This window comes from Tupaia chinensis, unplaced genomic scaffold, assembly GCF_000334495.1.
Source record: "Tupaia chinensis unplaced genomic scaffold, TupChi_1.0 Scaffold000251_1, whole genome shotgun sequence".
Taxonomy (NCBI): domain Eukaryota; kingdom Metazoa; phylum Chordata; class Mammalia; order Scandentia; family Tupaiidae; genus Tupaia; species Tupaia belangeri.
Window position 1 is genome coordinate 2,691,331 of NW_006159731.1, and position 26,418 is coordinate 2,717,748.

The following is a 26,418-nucleotide window of genomic DNA, read 5'->3' on the forward strand; positions in this document are numbered from 1 at the left end:
AAAGAGCGCACCCCCCCTCGCAAATTTTTAAAAAAAAATATATATATATATATACACACACACACACACACACACACACACACACACACACAAACTTGTGTGTAAACTAAGATTGTGTAAAAACCCTAGGGCTTATGCTGATTAGAGAACTAAGAGATTTTTCTAATTTCTCAATTTCACAGTCTTATTAGACTATGTTTAATAAGAAAGGTGTTACACAAACTTTCTATTTTCAAGACAGCTCTTTATTCCTAAAAATTAATGGCTCTCATTTTAAAGATAGAATCTCATTTAAAAATCAACTTTCCAGAACAGCCACATTTTACCTGCTTATCTCACAAGCCACTCGTCCTTTCATCTCTATGACGTCAGAAGAAGTAGCAAATCCCAACCTTCTTAAAACACGTTTTCGACATTTGAGCTCATCCATCTGTAGGACAGTTCTCGCTTTCTTCAGTTCTCTCTTTGCAGATTTAATATCTATTGCAATCTAAGGTATACAAAGCATAAAATTCAATAGTAAAGTGAATGACATAAAAGGAAATTTATTCATGAAATACAACAAAAATATTTTATAAAACTATAATATACCACACTTCTGTTAAAGCTTCTACATTGGGGATTTTGAATAGGAGGACAATGGGAACTTCTTAGATGTATTCCCAGGATAAAAGAATTTATGTATGTAAGAAAAATGATGCATTTGAACGGTAATCAATTACTAGCTAAAATATTAAGTTTTAGGAAATGTTCATTTGGAAAATTTGTGGCAGAGCAAGAGATATTGGGAATTGTAAAACACATAAGAAGCTGGGGAATAGAACACAGCTCTTGCTTATACGAGGAGACGTAAGGAGGAAGGGTTATTAAAGAGGGCAGTGAGCTGGTGGTCAAGCAATCGACAAGGTAGACTGAAGGGAGTAGAAAAGAACAGTGGTGAATTAGGATGGGCCTTCTGGAGACAGAACTCATTAATAATCATGCTCTGAACACCTACTAGTTCCAGCTTTTCATCCTTAGGGAATTAGGGAGTAGCTTAAAGAACAGGGTAAAAAAGATGAAGGTACATGATTTATTTTTTTCTCTTGACTACCTATACTTCCCCCATGAGGCCCTGCAATGCCTTCCTTCTTTTTGCCCTCAGATAATAACATGTATTTGCCTAACATGCAAATGGCTTTAGCAAAGAAAGGTCTTTATTCTATACATAGAAATGAAAGCTTAACATGAAAACAAATAAATATTAAGGCCATCCTTTAGAGTTGGGTTTTAATATTCAGTTAATCAGGGATCAGCACCTACTGCAGAGCATAAAAAAGCACTGCGTATAAAAAAGTGTAACGACATGGTAGACCATTCCAGAAGCTTGAAAGACACACCAGGTGTATGTGTGCTCAAAACACGATGGGATGGAAAAAATGAAAGAAAAAGGAACTGTGGCTCAATTACATCTCACAGGTGTGTGGCTTTCTCTCTTTCTGGCAAGGGCACATGCTGCCAGCAATAAAAAAAAAAAAAAGAAAATCCATTAATTAATGAATAGTACATATTTTCCAAATGTGGTAAGAATATTACAGTTCAAAAGAAAGTAAAAAATGGTATCCTCAGGTGGAGGCTGAAAAACACTGATAGAAAAGTTTAAGGATTGAGAAGCTAAATTAAATGACTCTAGAATGCTGTAGATTTTTTTTGGGGGGGAGATTTTTGCTATAGGGCACATGCACTCAACCAGAGAGACAGAAAGCGAGAAATAACCCCCCAGGTGGGGATGGCCACAGCGCACTCCTTCTCCAGTACCCTCTTGTGATTTTGAGCACACATGCATATGTGCCTGGCATGTTTTAAGCCTCTGGGCTCTGGGTCCAGGACTAGAACCATGGTTGACTACATGGGAGTCCAGCGATATAACCATTACGCCATCTGCTGGTCCCCAGATTGTTTATTAAGCTACAACCAAAAGGTAATTAGAAACTGTTACTTATTCAGGTTACCTTTATACTCTATTTCTAGTGCTTTACATGGTTTCATTTACTATAGCAATCTTAAAAGGTAGGAGCTCATATTAAATCTGTAATCTTACAGATGAGAAAACTGGGACACAGAAAGATCACGACATATAAACTGATTAAAGTCACAAAACTAATGCATAAGAAAGATTGAGGGGGCCAGCAGATGGCACAGCGCTTACATTGCTGACTCCCAGATGACCGACTGCGGTTTGAGTCCTGGACTAAGTAGCTTGAAACTCATGCCAGGTGCATATGCATGCAGTCCAAGATCCTAGGAGGAGAGTGGAGGAGAAGAGATTGCAGTGTGGCCACCTCCACAGGGTGATTTCTCCCTTTCCCTCTCATTATCTCTCTGGCAAGTGCACATGCCCTAAGGCAAAAATCTCGTTAAAAAAAGAAAGAAAAGAAAAGGAAAGGAAAGGAAAAGAAAAGAAAAAGATTGAATTCAAAGCTAAGGCTACCAGACTCTAGAATTCGAGCTCTTATGGATAATTTATACTGCTATGAACAAATGTGCTGTCAATGTGCCATGTCATAAAAACAATGCTTTCAATGCTTGATAACTACATTAATTAGCATGGCTTATCAGGCTTATCAGGAAAACAAAATGTGCTTTTTAGGGTTTGACTGAAGATACCTATATGAGCAGAGCAGAACACTGTGCTAAGTACTAGGAGGCTTACAAAATTGATAAATTAGAAGAAAGTCTAATAATCAAGAATTTTCTCAGTAATTTTTATATTTTGAATATTTAAAAACTGAAATAATATTTTAGATATTTTGGGTTAAATATTGGACCAGATAGTGGCATGGTGGTTGAGGTGGCTGCATCCCACATGGCTGACTGTGCTGTTCAAGTCCCAGACACAGTGACTTGAATTACACAGCAGGTACATGTGCATGTGTGTATGCTCAAAATCCCAAGAGGAGAATGGAGAAGAAATGGTGGGTGGGGTCGTCCCCCACCGCCGTGAACGCTCATGCCCTATAGCATTAAAAAAAAAAAAAAAAAATTAAAATTAGGGGGCCAGTAAATGGCAGAATGGTTACGTTGCTGGACCCCCACATAGTCCACCGTGATTTGAGTACTACACCGGGCAGCTCAAAACTCACACTGGGCAAGTATGCGTACATGCTCAAAATCCTGAGAGACGAATGGAAAAGGGAGAAGGAACTGCAGAAAGGCCATCCCCTCCCCACCCCCCCGGGGGCGGGGGTGATTTCTCGCTTTCTATCTCTGTGTGTGTCTCTGGTGAGCACATACATTCTATAGCAAAAAATCTCTATCTCCAAAATAACAACAACAATAATAATAATGAGTTGACTTGTTTTCTTTCTTTTTTAAGTTTTTGCTATAGGAAATGTGCACTTGCTGAGCAAGACAAAGAGAGAGAGAAAATAAGAAATACCTCAGGGAGAATGGCCAGTTGCAATTCCTTCTCCATTCTCTTCTTGGGATTTTGGGCATGCATGCATACATGCCTGGTTATGTTTTCCAAGCCACCAAGCCCTAGACTTGAACCATGCACCCAGCCCTGTGTGATCTAGCTGCTGGCATTGTTTTCTTATTTTTCAATGACTATTAATAATTTTAAACTACACATGTGGCTTGCATTGTATTTCTATGGGACAATGTTGTTATAGGTCTTTTCCTATGTTTATAAATGCACATAAATAAAAATGTGTATAATGCATGGATACATAGGTATAGGGACTTTTCCTCCAAAGAAGTGAGATCAGCTTCCTTTACCATTTGATACATTAGGATTTCTTTTCCAGAACATATTATATATCTATGTCATTCTTTTTAATGGCCCTGTTGATCTTCCTTGTGCAGACAGGTACATCTAACTTCGTATCAATGAATACTGAGGTGGTTTATATTCACTTGCTCTTCCTAACAATGTTACAAGTGCATCCTTTGAATTGCCTCACTTAGCAGTTTCAACTCCCAGACTGAGAAGGCTGGGTCAGAGGATGAGAGCACAACTGAGATGGCAGGTTTTGAAGCCAAGAGTAAGGGATGTAAAATATATCCTTCAGTCACTAGGAAGCCATAAAAAATGTGTTTTTCCCAAAATCATTAACTCTTTGTATTTTTCTTTCACTGAAAACAAAATACAAGAAGAGTATTACAGACAACACGGGAGTCAGGGTAAGAAGGGTGGGAGAGGAGACCTGCTAATCTATGTCATCCTAACCCAACCACTTAAAAAGCTTTTTATTTTGCTAAATATAATCATAGTCAGCACCAAGTTTGGATCCTGCTTTTTGCATTTAACACTCATGTATAATCATTCTTCCATGTTACTGCAGTATTCATAACAAATTTATCTAGTTGGACACTATGATCTTTTTCAGTCTCAATAGCTCAGATCATGCCTCTCCCTGTGTTTCCAAACCATCTCCATCGATACTTTACAGTCATCATTCAAACAAGCTCAAGTCTCCATCTGTGTATTGTGGAAACTATTAAAGCTGACTCTGATGGCCAAGTAAGGAGTGACAGGAAGCAGGGAGAATTCCCTCAATGTTCCCTGTGAAAGATGAGCATGGCCAGAATAACTAGATATCCTTGTGGAAGTAACTTCCGGTTTTTGTATCTCAGTTTCTGCATCCTAAGAAGTACCTAGCACGCTTCGTCTAGCAGCACTTCCTAGTGTGCCAGAACACAGCATAACATGTTTTCCCCTAGCACACAGCCTCTGTGCTCTCTGGGGCATATGACCACATGACGTTAGTTCACAGAAAGGTAGAAAGAGACCTTTAAAACAAAGAACTAAGCATATTACTCTAATGTAACTAAAAAAGTATAATGGCAAGGAGCTGTAAATTTCGTGAAGGAACTGATATTTGACCAGTATAAAAGTTTACAGCTGAAGAGAACTGGATAGCAGAAAGGAATGTATTCATTTCAAAAAGCTTTTCCTAAATTCATTATTCAGAATGGCGAAGATTGCTTTTACTGGTTAGAGATTATAGCTGACTACACTAAAAAGTGTAACTAGTATTACTTTATACTACTAAAATGGCTATAGTAAACAGATAAAAACTTATGTTGGAGAGTAAAGGAGAAATTAGAACTCATAAATTGCAGGATGAATTGTAAAATGATGTAGCAACCTTGGAAAACTATTTGGAATGTTCTCAGAAAAGGTAAATGTGGAACTAACAACAGACCTAGCAATCTGACTCAATTCCACTCGAGAAATAAAAACAAGTGTCCACACAAAAACTTGTACACAAATGTTCATAGCAGCATCAATCATAATAGCCAAAAAAGCTGAAAAACCTCAAATGTCCATCAATTGATAAATGGGTAAACAAAACATGGTATATTCATACAGTGGGCTATTTATTCAGCTATAAAAGAAATGAAGGATGGATTCATACTTAAACATGGATGAACCCTGAAAAAGGCAAGACACAAAGGCCAAATATTAAATGATTTCTCTGTATATAAAATGCCCAGAATAGGCAAATCCATACAAATAGGAAGTAGATGTGGTTGCCAGGGGCTCTGGAAGATAGGGAAACAGAATGAAGTTTCTTCTGTAATGAAAATGTTCCAAAAGTGGTGATGATCTTAGCTATATGTGAATATATTAAAAATCACTGATTTGGACACTTTAAAAGGGTGAATGTTACGCTATGTAAATTGTAACTCTATTTAAAAAAGAACGAACTTTTAAAAAAATATATATATCTAATACCAAACTATAGCAACATGAACCTCTTCTTGTCCTGCTGATGAGTTGACAGTTTAAACTACTTGTATTACCTCATAAAACCATTAGGACAAGAAAATATCTATCCATCATTTAATAAGAATACACAGAATTTAATTATAAAAATGAAGTTTCTGCCATACCTGTGCTTTCTTTTCACAAAGTGTATACACAGTTTCCAAATTTGGATCATTGTGAAGTGGATGAGAGTACATTCGATGTTCAAAAGCTTCTACTTTCTGAATAACTTTTTTCAGCCCTTGATCTTGAATGCCCATATCATCAATAGGATCTAATAAAGGCACACCATCAGGAAACCGTTTCTGAACTTCCTAAAACAAAGTATATGAATTTAATTTTCATTTTAGAGGCAAAATTAGTAAAAACAACTAAATCAGTATTTCTATTTATGTTTTTTTTTTGTAAGCACATGAACATACAAATAGAAAGGATGCTTCTTTATAATTTAATTCTTTTCCCACTTACAGGATGTATCCTCATTGCATTTGTTTTTAAACATTTTTTAAATCACTGTACTATGACTTACTGACATAAGAAATACATATTTTATACATAATACATGGTAGGCCAGAATATACTTACTAATAAATCAATAGCTTTGAATGTGGTAAATATATCACTGACACTTTAATGATAAATCCATTACCATATTCTCAGGTTGTTGTACCTTCTTGCAATTGTAAATAATCCTCTATGAAACATATTTTGTGTGGCAAACGTTTATGATTTTCACATTATTTGGGCTGATTCCTAGGGAGGGTAGTAGTGCAATGGAAAATATAAACTTTTTAAAGGATCCTGATGCCTTTTTGCTATACTTCATAAAATTATTTTATTTAACTTTATTTATTTACTTATTTTCATTTGACCAGAGAAGGACAGAGTGAAAGGGGGTGCCGAGGGGAGTGAGAAAGCAAGACACCAGGTCCAGGACTCAACCCACAGTCTGCCATGTGGGAGTCCAGCACCCTTAACCACCATGCCACCTGCCGGCCCCTACTTTTTTGTTTTAAATATGATTAACTGTTAACTATAATAAGCATGTCAGTCCTTTGAGAACTGAAAGGACAGGTCACTGTAAGCTGGTATACTACTAGGAGACTTTCAGGGTCTTAGGGTTTGGAGGTAAGATAGGATTTGGCTAGTTAGGAATTGGGAACAACAACAAAAAAGGAGCACACTAAGAGTAAAAAACCACAAATGTAAAGGGTTAAGGGGCCAGCAGGTGGTGTGGTGGATAAGGGCACTGGATTCCCACATGGCCAACCATAGATCAAGTCCTGGACCTGGTGGCTTGTTTTCTCACTTTCCCTTTCTCTCTCTCTCTCTCTCCTCTCTCCTCTTTCTCTCTCATCAAATAAAGAAAAAAATAACAATAACAAATGGAAATAAATAAATAAATAATTCTTAAAAAAAAAAAAAGTAAAGGATTAAAAGACATGGAACAACATTATCCAAAATTAGTCAATAATGCAAGATGTTTTGAGAAACTGTTTCTTTTGCTAATTGCATATAGCAGGTTCTAGATCTATGTTTGCCCTAAGAGGGTGAGTGTCAGTTCAAATCACAGAATCTTGAAGATCAATTTCACCAGTGCTTTTTAAAAATTTGCTAGAGGGCATATGCACTCATGGGGTGAGGGAATTCGGGAGCAATGCCCAAGAAGGATGGCCACACCACAATCTCCTCTCTTCCATTTTCCCTTCAGGATTTTAGGCATGTATGCATTGTACATGGCTGTTTTTCAAGTCGTTGGGTCTGGGACTCAAATCACACAGTCAGCCATGTGGGATCCAGCCACCTCAACCCTCACTGTGTACTGACCTTAACCATTACTATGGGTGGGCCCATACCATGTTTATATATAAAGCAACTGAGTCACAGGCATGAGGTGCAAGAAAAGAGAAAACACTAAATTTTTATTATAATTCTCACCTTAAAAAAGGTACAATTAACTAACGAAAGAAAAATCTTTAGGCATTATCTGAAGGGTTCTATTAAGTGGGCTCATTTCCCTGAATATTCTTCTTTCCATTTCCTAATATGTGATGACCAATGTAATCATCTACAAAGGACAACAGTGTAGGCTTCTTTAAATAATCACACAAAACTGAGATTCAGTGAGGTTAACGCTAAAGTTAATATTGAAGCTGAAAGAGATCTGGCATACAGCACAGTAGTGTTTAAAATATATAAGACAAGCCTGAAATTTTTCAATACGCTGTAAGAATAAATTTCAATTTAAGTTTGGTAAAATGAAAACTGACCTAATTCAAATTAATTAGTTGTTTTTAGAATGAAGGCATTATTCATGCTAACCTAATAATGAATAGCATGCATTGCAGATCAAACTATGTCACTAATTTTGAAAATGTTAGAAAAAGCCCTTTCTGTGGAAATTTACACTTCAATTAACTTACACATTCATTTTCATTTAATCAAGTTTTGACTTCTTGGGAGTGTTTTTGGGGAGCATCACATTCACATCTGCATAGTAATTTCGTAAAACTATCAGGACAATCATTCATCTCAAGGGGCCTACCTATGGACCACAGCTTAAAAACTCCAACTCTAGACTGAAAGCATACTGTTGGTCTTTGTTTTCTCATTTGCTGCACAGTAAATGCTTCACAAATGTTTCCTGACTAAATAACTTTGATCAAGTCACTTCTTTTTTTCCACTAGAAAATTAAAATTTCAAAAGTTGTCATTTTTCTACTGAAAATCAAACTTCATCCACTTATTAACCATATTAAAAAGTGGTATAGAGTCCTGGCACATAATTTTATACATAGCATTTCTAATAGGCTATAGCTATCTTTACTCATAATGAATAAAGCAAACTATATGTACATATACTAGTAAAGACTAACGGCCCACTGTTTTCCTTCGTGAGTCCTGGTAATTTGCTTTGCTGGTAGAATCAAAGGGAAGATAAATCTCTATGAAGATTTTTCTGCTACGGTTTTTATGGTAAATACATGTCACCAAGCACAGTCTAATGGTGCAGTTCAGAGCAAACTGAACTGCAGTGTTAGAAGCCTCAGGGCTAATCACGGGTCCAGATCCTAGCACGGGGTTGGCCTAAAAATACAATGAGCATATACAGATGACCAACATCCTGATCTCTCTCTTTAGTATACATGCACATTATCTATCATGAATTTTAATAAAGTTTAAAAAAAATTTATCCTTAGTAAAAAACAATAATTGGGGACAGCTGGTGGCGTGGTTAAGATGCTGGAATCTCACATGGCCGATGGCAGTTTTAGCCCCAGAACTGGCGGCTTACTTTCTCACTTTCCTTCTCTATTTGTGGTGAGCACATATGCCTTATGGCAAATTAAAAAGTAATTATGAATAATAATAAATTAATTCTTAAAAAAAAAACTGCCACTAATGGTAGTTTATAGTTTTTCTGAAAGAAAGCAATGTGTTTAGAAGCATTTAAGTTGCCTCATCATAAACCCTATTTATATTTATATAAAATTTGTTTAACTTATAAAATTAACATGCGTACCTGTATTGATTTTAAAACACTCTGTCTGTTGTCCACTGGCCGAAGGTCTTTAGGAATGTAAAGCCTAACGCTGCTGATAGCAGAGAGGAGATGCACCAAAACTGGGACAACCTATGAACAAAAAGTTACATAATATTAGCATTAAATTGCACATTTAAAAATTCTGCTGTTTTCAAAACTTAGATCCTTGAAAAGAAGATATATTTATGACCCATAAAGTTGTAAAATTTTGATGATAATCACTGTGGGGCAGCCCTCTACTGCTGACTATAATCAGAAGTAAAAGCTTACTAAGAACTCTAAATAACAGACAACTGAATGGTATATAAAAATAAGAAATTTCCTCAATTCAGAATCGATACTGTATTCATCTACATTATTTAGCAATTCTGAATACATCAAGTACTATTACACAAAAGAAGAATGAAAGACTCTAGTTTAACAGGTTTACATGGCCAGGTAAGGTTTAAGTTCTGGATGGGTTAGAATGAAAGGAGGAAAAAAACAGCATATTCTATTAAGACATAATCTCCCAACACTTACTTGCATAGTTTCTCCCATGTATTCTCCTATCAAGGATATCCTGCCCTCCCCATTAAATATGTATTTCTGCTTCTTTTATACTTGTCTTGAATCCACAGGGCTTCTATAAACAGAGGTGAGGTGGAAGTTTTTTTAAAATTTTTTTTATTTTTGGAGAGGTTTTTGCTATAGGGCATGTGTACTCGCCAAAAAGACAGAGAGAGACAGAAAATGAGAAATCACCCTCTGGGGGGGATGGCCACACCGCAATCCCTTCTCCTCCATTCTCCTCTTAGGATCTTGTGCATGCAGGTACACACACCTGGCGTGAGTTCTCACAATAGTGACAGGAAAGAGACTACAAAAGCCCTCCTACAAATATCTACCTTAAGCACAGGAAAGGAAGATCCTAGGACTTCCCTAATTAGAACCATGACGTTTTGTAAATGAGAGATAGCTTTTTCTATTTTTGACAGAGGGCATGTGCACTAGCCAGAGAGACAGTAAGGAAGAGGAGAAAGCAATCACCATGGGGAATGATCACTGAATAACTGCTTCTCCTCCATATCGTCCTCCTTTCAGGATTTTGGGTAAATGAACATGTATGCCTAGCATGTTTCTCAAGCTGCCAGGACTAGGACTTGAACCACACAGGTGATTATGTGGGATTTGGCTGCCTCAACCACTGGCCATGAAGCCAGTTTGAGAAGTTAAATGTTTAAAAGATAAATGAGCAGATGACATGAAACTAAATCACTCATGTCAGAGAGTCTTTCTTTTTTTTAAAGGTTTTTACCATAGGGCACATGTACATGCCAGGGAGAGAGAGATGGAAAGTGAGAAATCACCCTCCAAGAGGGATGGCCACACCACAGTCCCTTCTCCTTCAGTCTCTTCTCCAGATTCTGAGAAGGCAAATAAGCATGGCATGATTTTCACGCTGCTGAGTCCAGGACTCACCAAGTAGAAGTCCAGCACCTTAACCATCACACCACTTGTTGGCTTAAAGTCACAGAGATTTTAAATCATGTAATATTTAGTTCATTCAATTTTCTAAACCTTTACCTTTATAAAGTAACTAAAATTCAGATTTATCATGATGCAACATAGCTCTATAGAAATCTAAATAACTACATGGGTAATTATTGGAAACTTGCTAGAATACTGATTATAGATTGTGGGAGTTCTAGATTCATTTATAGTAAGACAGTCAATCACTAAAATAAATGTTAGGGAAAAAATTGTAAGTTTTACTGATGGTAGAACTCTGGAGCAAAACAGTTTTGCTCTCTATCCCCAGAATGAAGAATGGGGATAAAAGGCTAGATAGTATTTGGAATTATAAATATACCTTTAAATTATTTATAAATAAACCTTTAAATCATCATTTAAAAATGTTTCAAAATAAATACTCTCAACTCCAAATCCCATCATGATTTCTAAAGCAGTTTATCCTACTGGCATATTTCACTTTCTACAAAATATCATTACATTGATATTTCCCAAAACACCTAGCCAATATACCACATTATGTTTTGTTTTGTTTTGTTTTGACTTTTTTTTTTTTTGGAGAGATTTTCACTGTAGGGCGCGTGCGCTCGCCAGACAGACAGAGAGAGACATAGAGACAGAAAGCGAGAAATCACCCCCCAGGGGGGAATGGTCACGCCGCAATCCCTTCTCCTCCATTCTCCTCTCGGGATCTTGGGCACGCACGCACACGCGCCCGGCGTGGGTTTTAAGCCACCGGGTCTGGGACACGAACCGCGGTCGACTACGTGGGAGTCCAGCGACATAGCCATTACGCTAACTGCTGGTTCCCATGTTTTGTTTTTACTTTTTTGCCATAGTGCATGCATGCTCACCAGAAGAGAGAGACAGTGAGAGAGAAAGTGAGAAATCACCCCCTCAGGGGTATGGCCATATAGCAATCCCTTCTCCTCCATTCTCTCCTTGGGATTTTGGGATTGTATGCACATGTGTCCACTCTGATTTTCAAGCTGCTGGGGCCAAGACTGACCATGGTCAGTCATGTGGGAGTCCAGCACCTTAACCACTACGCCACCTGCTGGCCCCAATGCACTACAAATTTGAAGCAATGCTTAAAATCAATACCATTCCACTTTAAGACTTCAAACAGATACTTGGAATCTCTGCAGTAAGACCTTACCAGCAATTATTTTATTTATAGCAATATAAATATAAGATTCATTCAAGAAATACAAATATCCAACATGGCAAGTAAAATCTTTTTCATTTAACTATCAACAGAAGCACATGTAAAATAAAGTACTTTAACTAACAGAACTTTGATAGGATTTTTCTTTATCAAAACAATGCCCTTGGGACCAGCAGTTAGCGTAATGGCTATGTCACTGGACTCCCACGTAGTCGACTGCGGTTCGCGTCCCGGACCCGGTGGCTTAAACTCATGCCGGGCACGTGTGCGTACGTGCCCAAGATCCCGAGAGGAGAATGGAGGAGAAGGGACTGCGGCGTGACCATCCCCCCTGGGGGGTGATTTCTCACTTTCTATATCTCTGTCTCTCTCTCTCTGTGCAGGCCCCCTATAGCAAAAAACCTCTCCAAAAAAAAAAAAGAAAAAAAAAAACAAAACAATGCCCTGAGACCAGCAGGTGGCGTAAAGGTTATGTTGCTGGACTCCCACAGGGTTGACCATGGTTTGAGTCCCAGACCAGGAGGCTTGAAACTCACCAGGCGCTTGTGTGTGTGTGTGTGTGCTCAAAATTCCAAGAAGAAAATGAAGAAAGGACTAAAATGTGGTCACTCCCCCACTGGGGGTGATTTCTTGCTTTCTGTCTCTCTCTCTCTCCAGTGAGCGCACGTGCCCTAAAGCAAAAATCTCTCCTAAAAACAAACAAACAGGGGACCAGCAGGTGGCGTGGTGGTTAAGGCGCTGGACACTCCCACATGGCTGACCAGGGTTCGAGTCCTGAATCTGGTGGCTTGCTTTCTCGCTTCCTCTCTCTCTCACTCTCAACCTCTGTCTGTCTCTGGTAAAATTTAAAAATGAATGAATGAATAAATAAAATAAAATAAATAATTAAAAAACAAACAAACAAACAAACAAACAAACAAGCAGGACCAGCAGATGGTGTAATAGTTATATCACTAGACTCCCATGGTAGTCAACCATGGTTTTGGAGTCCCAGACCCAGTGGCTTAAAACCTCATGCTGGGTGTGTGTGTGTGTGTGTGTGTGTGTTCAAAATCCCGAGAGAAAAATGGAGGAGAAAGGAATGCAGCATGGCCATCCCCTCAGGGGGTGATTTCTACCTTTCCATCTTTCTGTCTCTGTCTCTCCACTGAGCGCACGTGCTCTATGGCCAAAAATGTCCGTAAAAAATTTAACAAACAAGCAAAAAAAAAAAAAAAAACAACAAACAAAAAACCACCTTAATAATGACTTTCATGACAATGAAACAAATGGCATAAATACATTCAAATAGAAAAAAATTATTTTTGGGGGGGAGAGGTTTTTGCTATAGGGCACGTGCACTCGCCAGAAAGACAGAGAGTGGCAGAGAGACAGAAAGTGAGAAATCACCCCCTGGTGGGGTGACCATGCCGTAATCCCTTCTCCTCCATTCTCCTCTTGGGATCTTGGGCACGCATGCACACACGCCTGGCGTGAGTTTAAGCCACCGGGTCCGGGACTTGAACAGTGGCTGACTACATGGGATTCTAGTGACACAGCCATTATAATAATTGCTGGTCTCCAGAAAAATCATTTAATGACAAAAATGATAAAAAAGATTCCAATTATTATTACCTTTCACATTGTCATTATTTATCTTATAATAATCTCATAAGAAACCCTGAAATTTAGCTAATCATCCTCCTGATATTTTAGCTGACATAAATAATATACCTCAAAGTATCTTGAAAACTTTTAATTTAGAAATCATTTCAGTATGTTCATTATAGGGCCAGCCCCATAACTTAGTGGGTGAGAGAAGCAGATTCTACATGACCAACCATGATTTGAATATCAGCCCATATGATTTGAATATCAGCCCATACAACTTGGAAAAACACACCAGACATGTGTGCATGTGTTCCCCAAATCCTGACAGGATGAAAATGGATAAGGGATTGTGGTGTGACAATGGTCGACTGGGGAATGCTTTCTCCTTCTCCTTCTCTGGTGAATGCACCCACCTTCTAGCAATTTAAAAAAAAAAAAAATCTAAGAAGAGTACGATCATTTTAGTCATATTCAGAACTGTAGTGGTTATAAATAATTCACAAAATATCTGAAACCTAAAGATGAAAAGCAAATTATTAACCTGCATCTCTCCTTTTTCATCAGGTTTAGCTGGTTTGGCAGCCTCAGTAGCTGAGTTTTTCAAGCTCTCTTTGCTACAGCGCAGAAGTACTTCTACTACATATAAAGGATCCAGTTCACCAGAATTAGGCTAGAAAAAAACAAAGAAGTCTATGAATTTTAAGCTCCCTGTGTATACTGCTTTGTCAGCATTGTGACTGGCACATACTGAGCAGTTAATGTTGATTTCATGAAATGAAGGCTCTCTGACCCTTCAACATGTTCCACTAAATGAGAAAACACATAAATAACTTGACATTTATTAATTCTAATTTAGGAATGACATTTCTAATGACACAATATAACGTTAATTTTAAGTTTCTAATAATTTGTTTATCATTTTACTTGCTGTAAATTACAAGAATTACAAAAAGAAACTAAAGCAGAATTACAAAAATAAACTAAAATAATCAATATTAGAAAATAAATCTACATCTTCAAAACACTCCAATTAAAAAGCATTAAAAAAAAATTCAGAGTAAGAGTAGTTCCCGTTGCCTATGGTTTTACACTCTGCTGTTTTTATAGTGCTATAAAAATATTAAACAGAGAATTACATAAAGTTTTAAATTTTAATACACACTGCTTTCAGTAGCATGATAAAATCTCACACTACCTGAGAAGAAAGTCTTCCTTTTATTGTGGTATCTTAGTGCTTGTGTTCCAGTAACCCTTAGTTTACTTAATAATGTTCCTGAAGTAACAGATAGTGATGCTGACAATTCAGATATGCTAAAGAGAAGGTATAACTGTTTCATTTAAATAACAGGTGAAAGGTCCTGGCTAATAAAGAAAACAATAGTATGCTAAGGTTGCTAAGATCTACTGCAAAGTAAGATATTTCAACTTGAACTGCAGTTGGTGCTTGGCCACGTGTGAGTCAAGTGCCTAACTGTCATGTGATCTGCAGGCCCCAAAATACTCATTTTTCTGTGAATTTCTTTAAGTGCCCTTGTACAATTCTACTTTAAGGACAAGTTTACCTTAACATTTGACTTTTTTGAGAAATTCACTACTACTCCCCAGCCAAAGTCATCTCCTTCATTCTTCACCTGAAAAGAAAAGAAAGTAAATAAGATTAATGATGATACTCGAAAAGGCAATGTTAGCCTTCTATGCCCACATAATAAAACTTTTTAAATTTTCCTGATAAAATATTTTTGAAAGGTCAGTGCTAAATTTAAGGAACAAAATATCAATCCTACAGGAAAAAAAATCAATACAAATATCTCTGGTTCTTAAAACAGCAGTAATAGAAATATCATTTTGGCAAACAAATGCTAAAAATACCATACTATGTTTGTCCAGGAATATCTTAAATAATTTTATCAAGTGAATTCATACAGGACTTAATTTTTTTTTTTCAATTTGCCACAGGGTATGTGCATTCAATGAAGAGAGACAAATGAGGGGAAGGGGAGGGCAACCCCAATGGGGAAGAGTCAAGCCGCAATCCCTTTTCTTCCATTTCTCCCTCTTTTTGAGATTTTAGGCATACACATGCAGATGCCCACCATGTCTTTCAAGCCTCTGAGTCTAGGAATAGAATCATACAGGCAGTAACGCATATCCGGCTCACATAACCAACAGGGGGGTCAGAACTGTCTTATTTTAAGATAGTATTTTGTGAAACCAGCAGATGGCATAATGGTTACATTGCTGAACTCAAACACGGCCAACCACAGTTCAAGTCCTAGACCTGAAGGCTTGAAAGTAACTCTGAGTGCATGTACATGCCCAAGAGCCCAAGATCCCAAGATGCCAAGAGGAGAATGGAAAAGGGACTGTGGCTTGGCCATCCCACTAGGGGGATGAATTCTCGTTGTCTTACTGTCTCTATCTCTCAAGCAGGTGCAAACACCTTACAGCAAAAAAACTCCCTAAAAAAAAGAAAAAAACGACAGTATTTCATAACTAGAAATATTTCATATGTCATTTCCAACATTTCTTTCTTTTTTTTTTTAAAGAAAGATTTTGGCTATAAGGCACATGGGCTGCCAGGGAGAGAAAAAGAGACAGAAAGTGAGGAAACCCCCCCCCAAGGGGGATGGCCATGTTGCAATCCCTTCTCCTCCATTCTTCTCTTAGGCTCTTGGGCACACAAGCACCAGGCATGAGTCTGAAGCAGTCATGTCCAGGACTTGAATCGCAGTTAACCACATGGTAGTCCAGCAATGTAACCATTATGGATCTGCTGGTCCCCACTGGGACTTAAAACACAGTCAACCATGTGGCAGTCCAGCAATGTAACCATTCCTTATCTGTTGGCCTGAAGATCTACAAAAATTTTTAAAAACTTCAGAACCAGCAGTTAGTGTAATGGCTATGTCGCTGGACTCCCATGTAGTGGATCGCAGTTCGCGTCCCAGACCCGGTGGCTTAAAACTCACGCCGGGCGTGTGTGCGTACATGCCTACAATCCCGAGAAGAGAATGGAGGAGAAGGGATTGCGGTGTGGCCATGCGCCCTGGGGGATGATTTCTCGCTTTCTGTCTCTGTGTCTCTCTCTGTCTGTCTGGCAAGCACACGTGCCCTATAGCAAAAACCTCTCAAAAAAAAAAATTTTTATTTTTAAAATTCACAGTTAAGAGAAAAGTGAACAAATGTAAAAGCTGCGGTATTAAATCACAACTATGTAAAATTAACTGTATAAAATATTATGCTATTGTAGTAATGTCATAGTGACCTACCGTTGCTATTAAAGTGAGTTCAAGTGTTGCTCAAAACTACTTTAAAACACTGTGACAAACATCCTCTCCACATGAGCAGCTCACTTGTTCATTAATTAATTGTATATCACAGTAAAAACTGATCTCTTGGCCAGGAGTTAGTGTGGTAGTTAAGGTTCTAAAGCCAAAATAGCTGAGTCTGTGGTTTGAGTCCTGATCCTGGCAGCCTGAAAATCACACTGGGCATGTGCATGCATGCCAAAAATCCCAAGAGAACTCCCTCCCTCCCTCTCTCTCTCACTCTCTCCCTCCCGCTTTTCCTCCCAAAGGGCTAATCACCCCAAATTACTGTATTGTTCAGGGTCAGCTATATTTCAGTTTACATTCTTCAAAGTGAAACTACTGGTGATTAAAAGGCATTAAAAGACATAAGCCACGAAGTCAGTACTATATAAAATGCTAAAATTTTTTTAAAATAATCAAAATATCTACATAGCTTATAAAGAAACAATGACGTACCTTTACCAAACGACCTGGTTGTAAAAATGGTAAGCAGTATTTTGGTTTGTGAATATATTCCTCAATTTCTTTACCCAGTTTGGCAAGCTGTTGCCTAATCTTATAATAGATGACTACACTTTCTTCATTGGGAATTACTATTTTATTATACTGTTCTTCTGAGTTCTTTACCTCTGTGAATAAAACAAATGTATAACATCAAAAAGTCAGTTTGCAGAGATAAGATTAGAAGTTTTGAGGGAAAGATTATATTAAGAGATGACTGCAGGAGTTTCTCTCTAGTTTCTTCATTAAGGTTCACTTTCTCTGTATTTTCCTACAGTTTCCCACTTTACCCAATGTAAGTCTTCAAAGTGAATCTAAATTGGCAGGGATTACATCTGGTTAGTTAATATCCCTTCTATGGCTTAGGGTGGAGAAAGGGAGTATTTCTGGAAACTTCAGGCCTATACTGTTCAAATGCAATCCGATCTTATAAAAGTTTTTATGATAAAAAAAATTTCCTATCCCTTCTCTTTCTACTACAGTAACCATACGTGGCTACTTAAATTTGAATTAATTAAAGTAAATTAAACTTACAAATTCAGTTTCTCAGCATCCATTTCAAATGCCCACTAGCTATACTATGTAATATACTGCTTTAACTTTCAGCAAAGGCAGTTTGCTAATCTCACTGGGCTTTCAAAACTACTTAGGCATAGGTCCCTGAAACCAAAGACAGGTAATTTAATCATACTTATCTCTCTCTTCTCAAAACACCCCTTTCGTCAATTATCCTTTTAAATTACTTGTCTATGAAGCCACTCCAGGCCCTAATCCCTGCTTCTAGAGGTGACTTCCCTTTCTCACTTACTCCATTACATCTTCATCCCACTGTTAGCAAACCATTTTTTATTGTGATAAAATACAAATACCATAAAAATTTATCAGTAGTGGCATTTAATACATTCAAGGTATCATCACAACTATCTAGGTTCCATAACTTTCTGACCACCCCAAAACTCAAAATATCCAAACAAATGAACAAACAAAAACTTGAGCTTGAGAAGACAGGGGATGAAAAAATGATAGTAAGGCTCAAGTTATAATGGCCAGACTGCAGCTCTATAGTCCTTTGAGTAAGGAGCAAGATTTGGTTTACTAGAAATAAACAATGGCCAACGCAACCAATGATGTAGTTGTTTTGCTGTTCAGTCTCTCATCTAAATTCTGTGACGGTTATTTCATACTTACTCTCTACTACTCCGGGAATTGCTCTGTAATGCTGAAACTGATAGAAGGATTTCTCCAACATGTACTCAGGATTAATTTCTTCTACACGTAATAAGTTCAAAACCATGTTGTACGTCAAATGGAAAGCACTATTTAGAGGATCAGCTGAGCCCTAAGAGAAAAAAAAATGCCAATTTTATAGGGTTTTCCCAAGAAAATTTAACAATTATTGTTAACCTGTTATAATGCTTCATAATTTAGTACATGCTAGGAAATAACAGAAATGTACTAGTTCTATCTTTTAGTTGACCAATGCAAAGTGCTAACAAGCAAGTTGACCTTTGGGAAAGTGAAGGGGAAAAAAAACAGATCACTAGGACATTACTAGTTAAAACACTGTTTTCCAGTCTCAGCCCGAGTGACACAAATGGTAGTGCCTGAGGCTAGGGCCACACAGGAAGGCCAGATTCAAATACTGAACCAACTTGAACACGTCAGGCACATTAGCATGCATACCTAAAATCCTAGCTAACTGAAAGGATGATGCAGAACATCCCAAAGGTAAGAACCTGGGGAAAAAAAAAAAAAAAAAACTTTCACTCTCTCCTCCTATACTTGCTTGTTCTCTGATTAGGAAAAAAAAAAAAAAAATTTCATTAAAATCTTGTGGGCCAGCCCATGGCGTGGTGGTTGGGAGGACTGAATCCAACATGGCCAACCACGCAGGTGAAGTCCCAACTCAGCAGCCTGAAAAACATTCTGGGTGTGTGTGTGTGTGAGTACCCAAAATTCCTAAAGGATGGAGAAATGGGAAAGAGATTGTGGAATGGCTATTCCCAATGGGGGGGGATGCTTTCTCACTTTTCCTTTCTTTCTCTGGCAAGTACACTAACCCTCTCTCTCTTTTTCTCTCTCTCTCTCTCACAAACGCACACCTTTTTTGCCATATGTGTTTTGCTCTCTAACATCCAAGCACCTCATAGGATGCTCTTGCTGGCCCTGTAGTAGGTGAGATCAATAAGCTGTGGAGGAAACTGATGTGTTACTTCCTGGCCAAGTCTTTAATGCCTGGTGTGAAAAGCTACCTTTTCCCCTTCTAGCACAGTGAATGATGTTCAAAATGGTGGTCACTTCATCAGATTAGCTCTCTAAATATTAACCATGAATAGACTATATTAGGTATTTGGCAAACTCATGACATACTTACTCTTCTATTAATATGTTTCCTATCCAAAAATGCATCATAAGTTTTCCAACAACCCAACAGCACATAAATGAAATAACCCTTGAGATTTGGGGACAGCTGATGGTGTGGTGGTTAAAATGAAATATTCAGCAATGTTTCTGCAGAAGTTGTTTTCTCTTAATGTAAATACTTTGTAAGAATATAGTTATATGCTACCACTATGCCTGGTGTTTATGAGAGCCAGATCCAACATGGCTGATCAAGTGGTTCAAATACTGGCCCTGACAGCTTGAGAAACATGCTGGGCACATGTGCATGGCCCAAATCCTAACTGAATGGGTAAGAGATTGTAGTGTGCCCACCTTCCTGGGGGATGCTTTCTTACTCATGCCCTCTGGCAAACACATGCACTCTAGAGCAAATTGGAAAGGGGAGAAAAAAGTTACTGTGCCTAACCTAGCCCACAGTGATGAAGTACCCTAAATTTAATTCAGAATAGTATTTAGATACAAATGAGAATTTCAAACTTCTCAGCTTCCTGGGAAGACATTAAACTACTAACGTAGTTCTCAAAAATTTACAGGCTATTCTTTTCACTTTGATAACTCCTTTTTGTCATTCTAACTATAGTTGCTACTAAAGAAGAGCTAAGTTAATGTATATTTTATCATACAGTAAATTTTATTGTACAACTGTGTGACCTAAACTTGTGACAAGGTTTATATTCAAAGACTTCCTTTATACCTAAACTTTTCATTCAGCAGTGTATCTTCAGGTTTTTTTCGTTTGTTTTTAACAAAAATACTTTGTAAGAAAATAGTTATGGACTGATACTGTGTCTGGTATTTATGGGAGCCAGATCCAACATGGCTGATCGAGTGATTCAAATCTTGGCTCTGGTAGCCTGAAAAAGATGCTGGGCACGTGTGTATGTCCCAAATCCCAACAGGACAGAGAAATGGAGGAAAAGAGATTGTGGTGTGATGATGCCCCACTGCGGATGCTTTCTCCCTCTCCCTCTCTGGCAAGAGCACATGCCTTCTAGTAAAAGAAAAGAAAGAAAAATAGTTATACAGTTGTGTAAGAAAATCACCAAATTCTTAAATAACGCATGCTGAAATATTTAAATGTGAAATTTCACTTTATATGCCACAATTTCTAAGTGGTATAACAAAAAAACAAATATTCTTATACTATTCAGGAGCTTAACTGAAGTCCACAGGTCAACCTTATGGAATACAGAATTTTAAATGTAAGCAGGCAGGATTTTGTGAGGAAAAAGAGCACGAAGCTTTCAGCAAAGTGTCAAGTGAGGGTATTCCTTAACTCTTGAAAAACTAAGAGCTACCCACTTTAGGAGGATAGTCAGTAGGATCTTAAACCTTGATTTTTTCTGCTTTACTTAAAAAAAAAAAAAAAAGCCAATGAGAGGGGTGAAATTACCATGAAAGCCAGATTCAAGGAGAAGAGATAAAGAAAACTCCAGCTACTACATTATTTTGCAAACCTAGCCTTTAGTGTTCTCTTACTTTTCTATTATCTCCTTTAAGAATTCATGAGCTTTGATATAGTAAATGTTTATTTCCAAACCCAGTATTTCCAATTTCTGTGCAATACACGGATCTGAATTCTCAATCATCTGAAACTAAACAAGGCATTTGGACATTAAATCTGAGCCCAGGATAGTTGGGACTTACTTAAACTTACTGTACTAAATATTAATCCCACCCTCCTTTACTATAGCATCCTACTTTGGATGATAAATAATATGGTTATACTACCTAAAATGAAATTTATCTCTTGCTCTTCCCCATTTCCAAACAACTTTACAACTCATTATAGATTACTGGGGTTAATGAGTTACTCATTTAAATTGCAATTTAGGAGTTCTCTGCTGCTTTCTTTTGCTTTATATTTTCCTTTCACAAAGAAGTAAGGTTATATGATAGGTTTCCAAGTATTAATCTTTAATACTAAAAATAAGAGACCATAAGATCACTATGAATGTACATGTATGAGCTATGTCTTCTCTCGTACAAAAATATATATACATATACTTTAGCTATATTGCTTCAGCATATCAGGCTTCCCATAACTATATCTTAAATTCTTCACACAGCTCTCAGTCTAAGTAGAACAATATTGTAAATACAAATCTAAATCTGTTTTAACATGTATTGAATCTTCCTTTTAAGTAATGAGTAGGCAATGACATTTATGTTTTGAATTGATGTTGAGTTTCCATTCTCATCAACTTTTCCTTAGGAATTTAGTAACTTTTCACTACACAGAGAAGGAAAGTATCTGGGTCAAAATTCCTTGAAAAGTCCTTCAAAACAAAAGAGAACAAAAATCCTAGACCACCCAACATACAAATAATAAGCAAGCAAAATAAAAGGCTAATTTGTACTAAGGTCTAAAAATCTATGATTGGATTTTCTTTTCTTTGAGGTTTTTGTCATAGATCTGTGAGCTAACCTGGGAGAGAGAGCGAGAAAGGGGAGTAAGAAGTCACCCTCTTGGGGGAATGACCATGCTACAATCTCGTCTCTTCCACTCTTCTCTCAGAATTTTGGGCACACACTCATAGTCGCCCAGCATGATTTTCAAGCTGACAGGTCTGGGACTCAAATGGCAGTTAGCCATGTGGGAGTCTACTGCCTTAGCCACCATGCCACCTGCTGGCCCCTATGATGAGAATTTTTAGAATCAAGAGAATGAACTGGAAAAGTAGATGACACTAACTACCTAAAACAGTTATTATGTACTCTTATTTCCGGCTCTGATAGGTGAACTCAAGGAGACAGATACAGAGCTATTTTAAAAATGGAAGTCAAAATAAAGACTTCTGACCTCTTTGCAGATCTTCACACCACATGACTCTTCAACTTTTAAGTGAAGTAGGATTCAAGAAATTAGTATTTTATGCAGTCACTCTCTTTTACTTTACTAAGAACAGATCATTTAATGAGTCACTGTATCTATTTAGAAAGGTATGTGAACTGACATTTTTTTTTGAGAGAGATTTTTGCTATAGAGCACATATGCTTGCCTGAGAAACAGAGACAAAACACAAGAAATCACCCTCCGGGGGGATGACCACACAGCATTCCCTTCTCCTCCATTCTCCTCTTGGGATTTTTGGCACACATGCACACACACCTGGCTTGAGGTTCAAGGCATCAGGTCTAGAATTCGAACTGTGGTTGACTACATGGGAGTCCAGCAACATAACCATTATGCCATCTAGTGGTCATGACACAAACTAATTTTGAAGTGGTTCCTGAGAGTAGATTTCTAGAATTCTTGGTAAAAGCAAGAACCTTAACTCAGTTACCTTAAGTAGTTGTTTTCCAACTGTTGGGCTCATCTTTTCATCCACCATGAGAATTACAATTCCTCTATCATCCATTCCCCTTCTTCCCGCACGACCAGACATCTGAATGTATTCACCCGAGGAGATCTGTTAAAGCATAATTAAAATTCAGAGCTTAGAAGAAAAGATTTTTTAAATTTCATTATAATACTCACAAGAAAAAGTTATATGCTCCTAAAAGGAGGCATACGAAGCACTATTAAAAATGTGAACTTAGGGTAAGCAGATGGCATGAAGGTTAAGGCAGCTGGATCCCACATGGCCAACTGCTAGGTTCAAATATCAGACCCAGAAGCTTGAAAAACATGCTGGAAACATGTGCATGCATTCCCAAAATCCAGAGAGGAGAATGGAAGACAAGTGACTAAAGAGAGGCTAGCCTCATGTGGGGGTGATTTCTCACTTTCCCTCTTTGTCTCTTCCGGGTGAGCTCATGCACCCTATAGCAAAAATAATAATAATAATAATAATATAAAATCAAAAGGTTTTAGGAGAGTTTAAGTAAAAGAACAAAAATGCAAAATAAATAAAAACATGAAATTTAACAAAATTAAATTTTGGCTCAAAATGACTATTTTTATACTAAGTCAATTATTGTTAATTTATACGTTCAAATACCCCACAGTTTATCAAGATACTGGCTAATTCACTGCCGTTAAAAAATACCTTTGAGCTAGATATCCTGGAATATAGGTAAGTTTAAGAAAGAAAAGATCCAAATTCAGACAAATATTAATTCTGACTTGACCATAATTAGCTTTTTTAATTTGGAAAATGAGATTAGTACAAAATTAACTCTTAGGAAAGCACAATTATTTCTTATTTTCTTGTCATGCGTCCTTAGAGTTCAGTAGAATCAATTTCTCACTAAGAACAACCTAGCATAGGAAAGGTTAGTAAGCCTTCCATACATAAATTTTCAAAGTAGCATTGAACCACAACTGAAAACTGGCAAAGTATTTCTATTAAGTGCACAAGTGCTTTTCTCCTGTGGAAAAAGGTCCAGATTCTAAAGTAAAATAACTGAAGAAGAGTTAAGAACTATTACGCTATAAGATGGCATGCTACTCACAACACCAAAAACAGATGTCACAACCTTGGGCAAGGAAGGCACTAGTAAAAAATAACAACAATATCAACCACAAAAACAAGCCAATCCTAAAGATCAGAAGAGATTATTTCAAAAGGCAATACAGTGAAATCTCAAAAGGTTCCAAGAGCATCATTACATTATAACGTTTGTTGTTGTTGTTTTTTAATCTGTAGGGAGCCTCCACTTGCCAGAGACAGAGAAAATGAGAAAGCACCCACACACACACTGGTGGATGGCCATGCTATAATCCCTTCTCTTCCATTCATCTTGGGAACCCGGGCATGGTACGCACATGCACCTGGCCTGTTTTTTCATCTGTGGGGTCCATGATGCAAACTGCACAGTCAGCCATGAGGAATCCAGCTGCCTTAACCACCATGCCACCTGACTAGCCTGTGGCATATTACAATTTTTAAATTTCATAATTATAATCTAGAATCATGAAGAAAAGGTTGCTTTTTAAAATTCAGTTATACATTTATTGCTATATCATGAAGGACAAAGAATAATCTTACTTTCTTGTGGCATCTATCGTTTTTTTTCTTTAAATTTGCTATAAGTACATGTACTCACCAGAGAGAAAATGAGAAAGCAGCCCTCAGGGGAGATGAACACTCTGCAATCTTTTCTTTCTCCTATCGGGATCCTGGGCACATACACACTTGGCATGTTTTTCAAACTGCAGGGTCTGGGACTAGAACCATGTAGTAGTCCTTGTAGGATCCAGCTGCCATCTGGCTAGCCAGGCATCTATCTTACTTGTAAATTAAGTAATTTTAAGGGCCAGTAGATAGATAGCCTGGTGGTTAAGGGCACTGGATTCCCACATGGCTGATCATGGTTTGAGTCCCGACCTGGTGACTTCCTTTCTCGCTTTCCCTTTCTCTCTCTGTTTCTGTCTGGTCAAATTCAAAAATAACGACAAATAGAATTAAATAAATAAATCTTAAAAAAAAAAAAAAAACACTTTGTGAAATGAATCCTAAACAAAGATATATTTCTCTAAAAAAAAAAAGTAATTTTATACTGATAGATTATAAACTACTAAAAAAAATCTGCATTAACAAAATATATAACATATCAAGACTTACAACTACTTTACAATTAAAAATCATATACTACATGAATTACCCTCTGTCCGATTTACAAATTAGAGAAAACTTTTGAAGGCTATATAAAACTTTCTGAAGACAAATGACACTGCCTCACTATACTTACATTTCTCTTTTGTATAGTGTCCAGTAAAAGGAAACAAATTGGGACCAGCAGGTGGCGTAGTGATTATGTTGCCACACTCCCATGTAGTCAACTGTGGTTCAAGTCCCAGACCCAGCAACTTAAATCTCACATAAGGCACATGGATGTGAATGCCCAAAATCCTGAGAGGAGAATGGAGGAAAAAGGGATTGCAGTGTGGCTATCAAACCTGGGGGGTGATTTCTCGCTTTCTGTCTCTCTATTTCTCTCTCTCTCTCTCTTCAGCAAGCATAAGCACCATATTGGAAAATCTCTCTCTCAAAAAAAGGTAACAAATCAAGAAAATGCTTTGCCTTTACACTTCTACCATTTTAGGGTTTTGGTTAAGTAATCAATGATAGTACCTTCTCTAAGAAAGGAATCACCAGTTTCAAGGATAAAGATTAAGTAAAAGACTCCTTAAAATTTTCCCCAAATGTCACCGATGTGAGTCTTTGACTCAAACTAGATACTCAAACTAAAATTTTTTTTTCATCACCTGCTTCCATATCCTGCTAATAACGTTCCAGTCCCTATCTAAGAAATACCCAACTGTTGTTGTTGCTTATTTTAAGAAAAGCTTTTTCTGTTAAGACTTTCCTGAATCCTTATGTATAAGGATTCCTTTTCTTTTAGTTTTTTGCCATAGGATGCATGTGCTCACTGGAAAAAGAAAGAAAGTGACTCTCCCCGCTAGGGGGCAGGGAGGTTAATCATACCACAATCGCTTTTCTTTCATTCTCCTCTCAGGATTTTGGGCACACACACATGCATCTGCTGTGATTTTTTTTAAGCAGCTGTGTCCAGGATTTGAACAGCATTAAACCAAGTGGGAATCTAGTGCTTTTTAACCACCACACCACCTGCTGGCTCCCTGCTTTCTTTTCTTGGCTTGATCCTTCCTGTACTTATTTCTCAGTGTCAATACTGTAGCATGTTATAACATGTCTGTCAACTGTGACCTACAACTAAGTTTCTT

The 26,418-nt window shown here is 37.5% G+C and overlaps 1 protein-coding gene across 1 annotated transcript in view; it reads right to left on the minus strand.

Annotated features, from left to right (window-relative positions):
* The window catches only part of LOC102498741 (exosome RNA helicase MTR4), a gene marked incomplete in the record, with an annotated part of 69,043 nt that overhangs the window by 12,347 nt on the left and 30,278 nt on the right, over positions 1-26,418 (minus strand). The window contains 8 exon segments of the mRNA XM_014587998.2: positions 327-490; positions 5,881-6,069; positions 9,279-9,389; positions 14,111-14,239; positions 15,132-15,200; positions 17,337-17,509; positions 18,570-18,720; positions 23,072-23,197. Of these exon segments, the coding sequence (XP_014443484.1) occupies positions 327-490; positions 5,881-6,069; positions 9,279-9,389; positions 14,111-14,239; positions 15,132-15,200; positions 17,337-17,509; positions 18,570-18,720; positions 23,072-23,197 (1,112 nt within the window).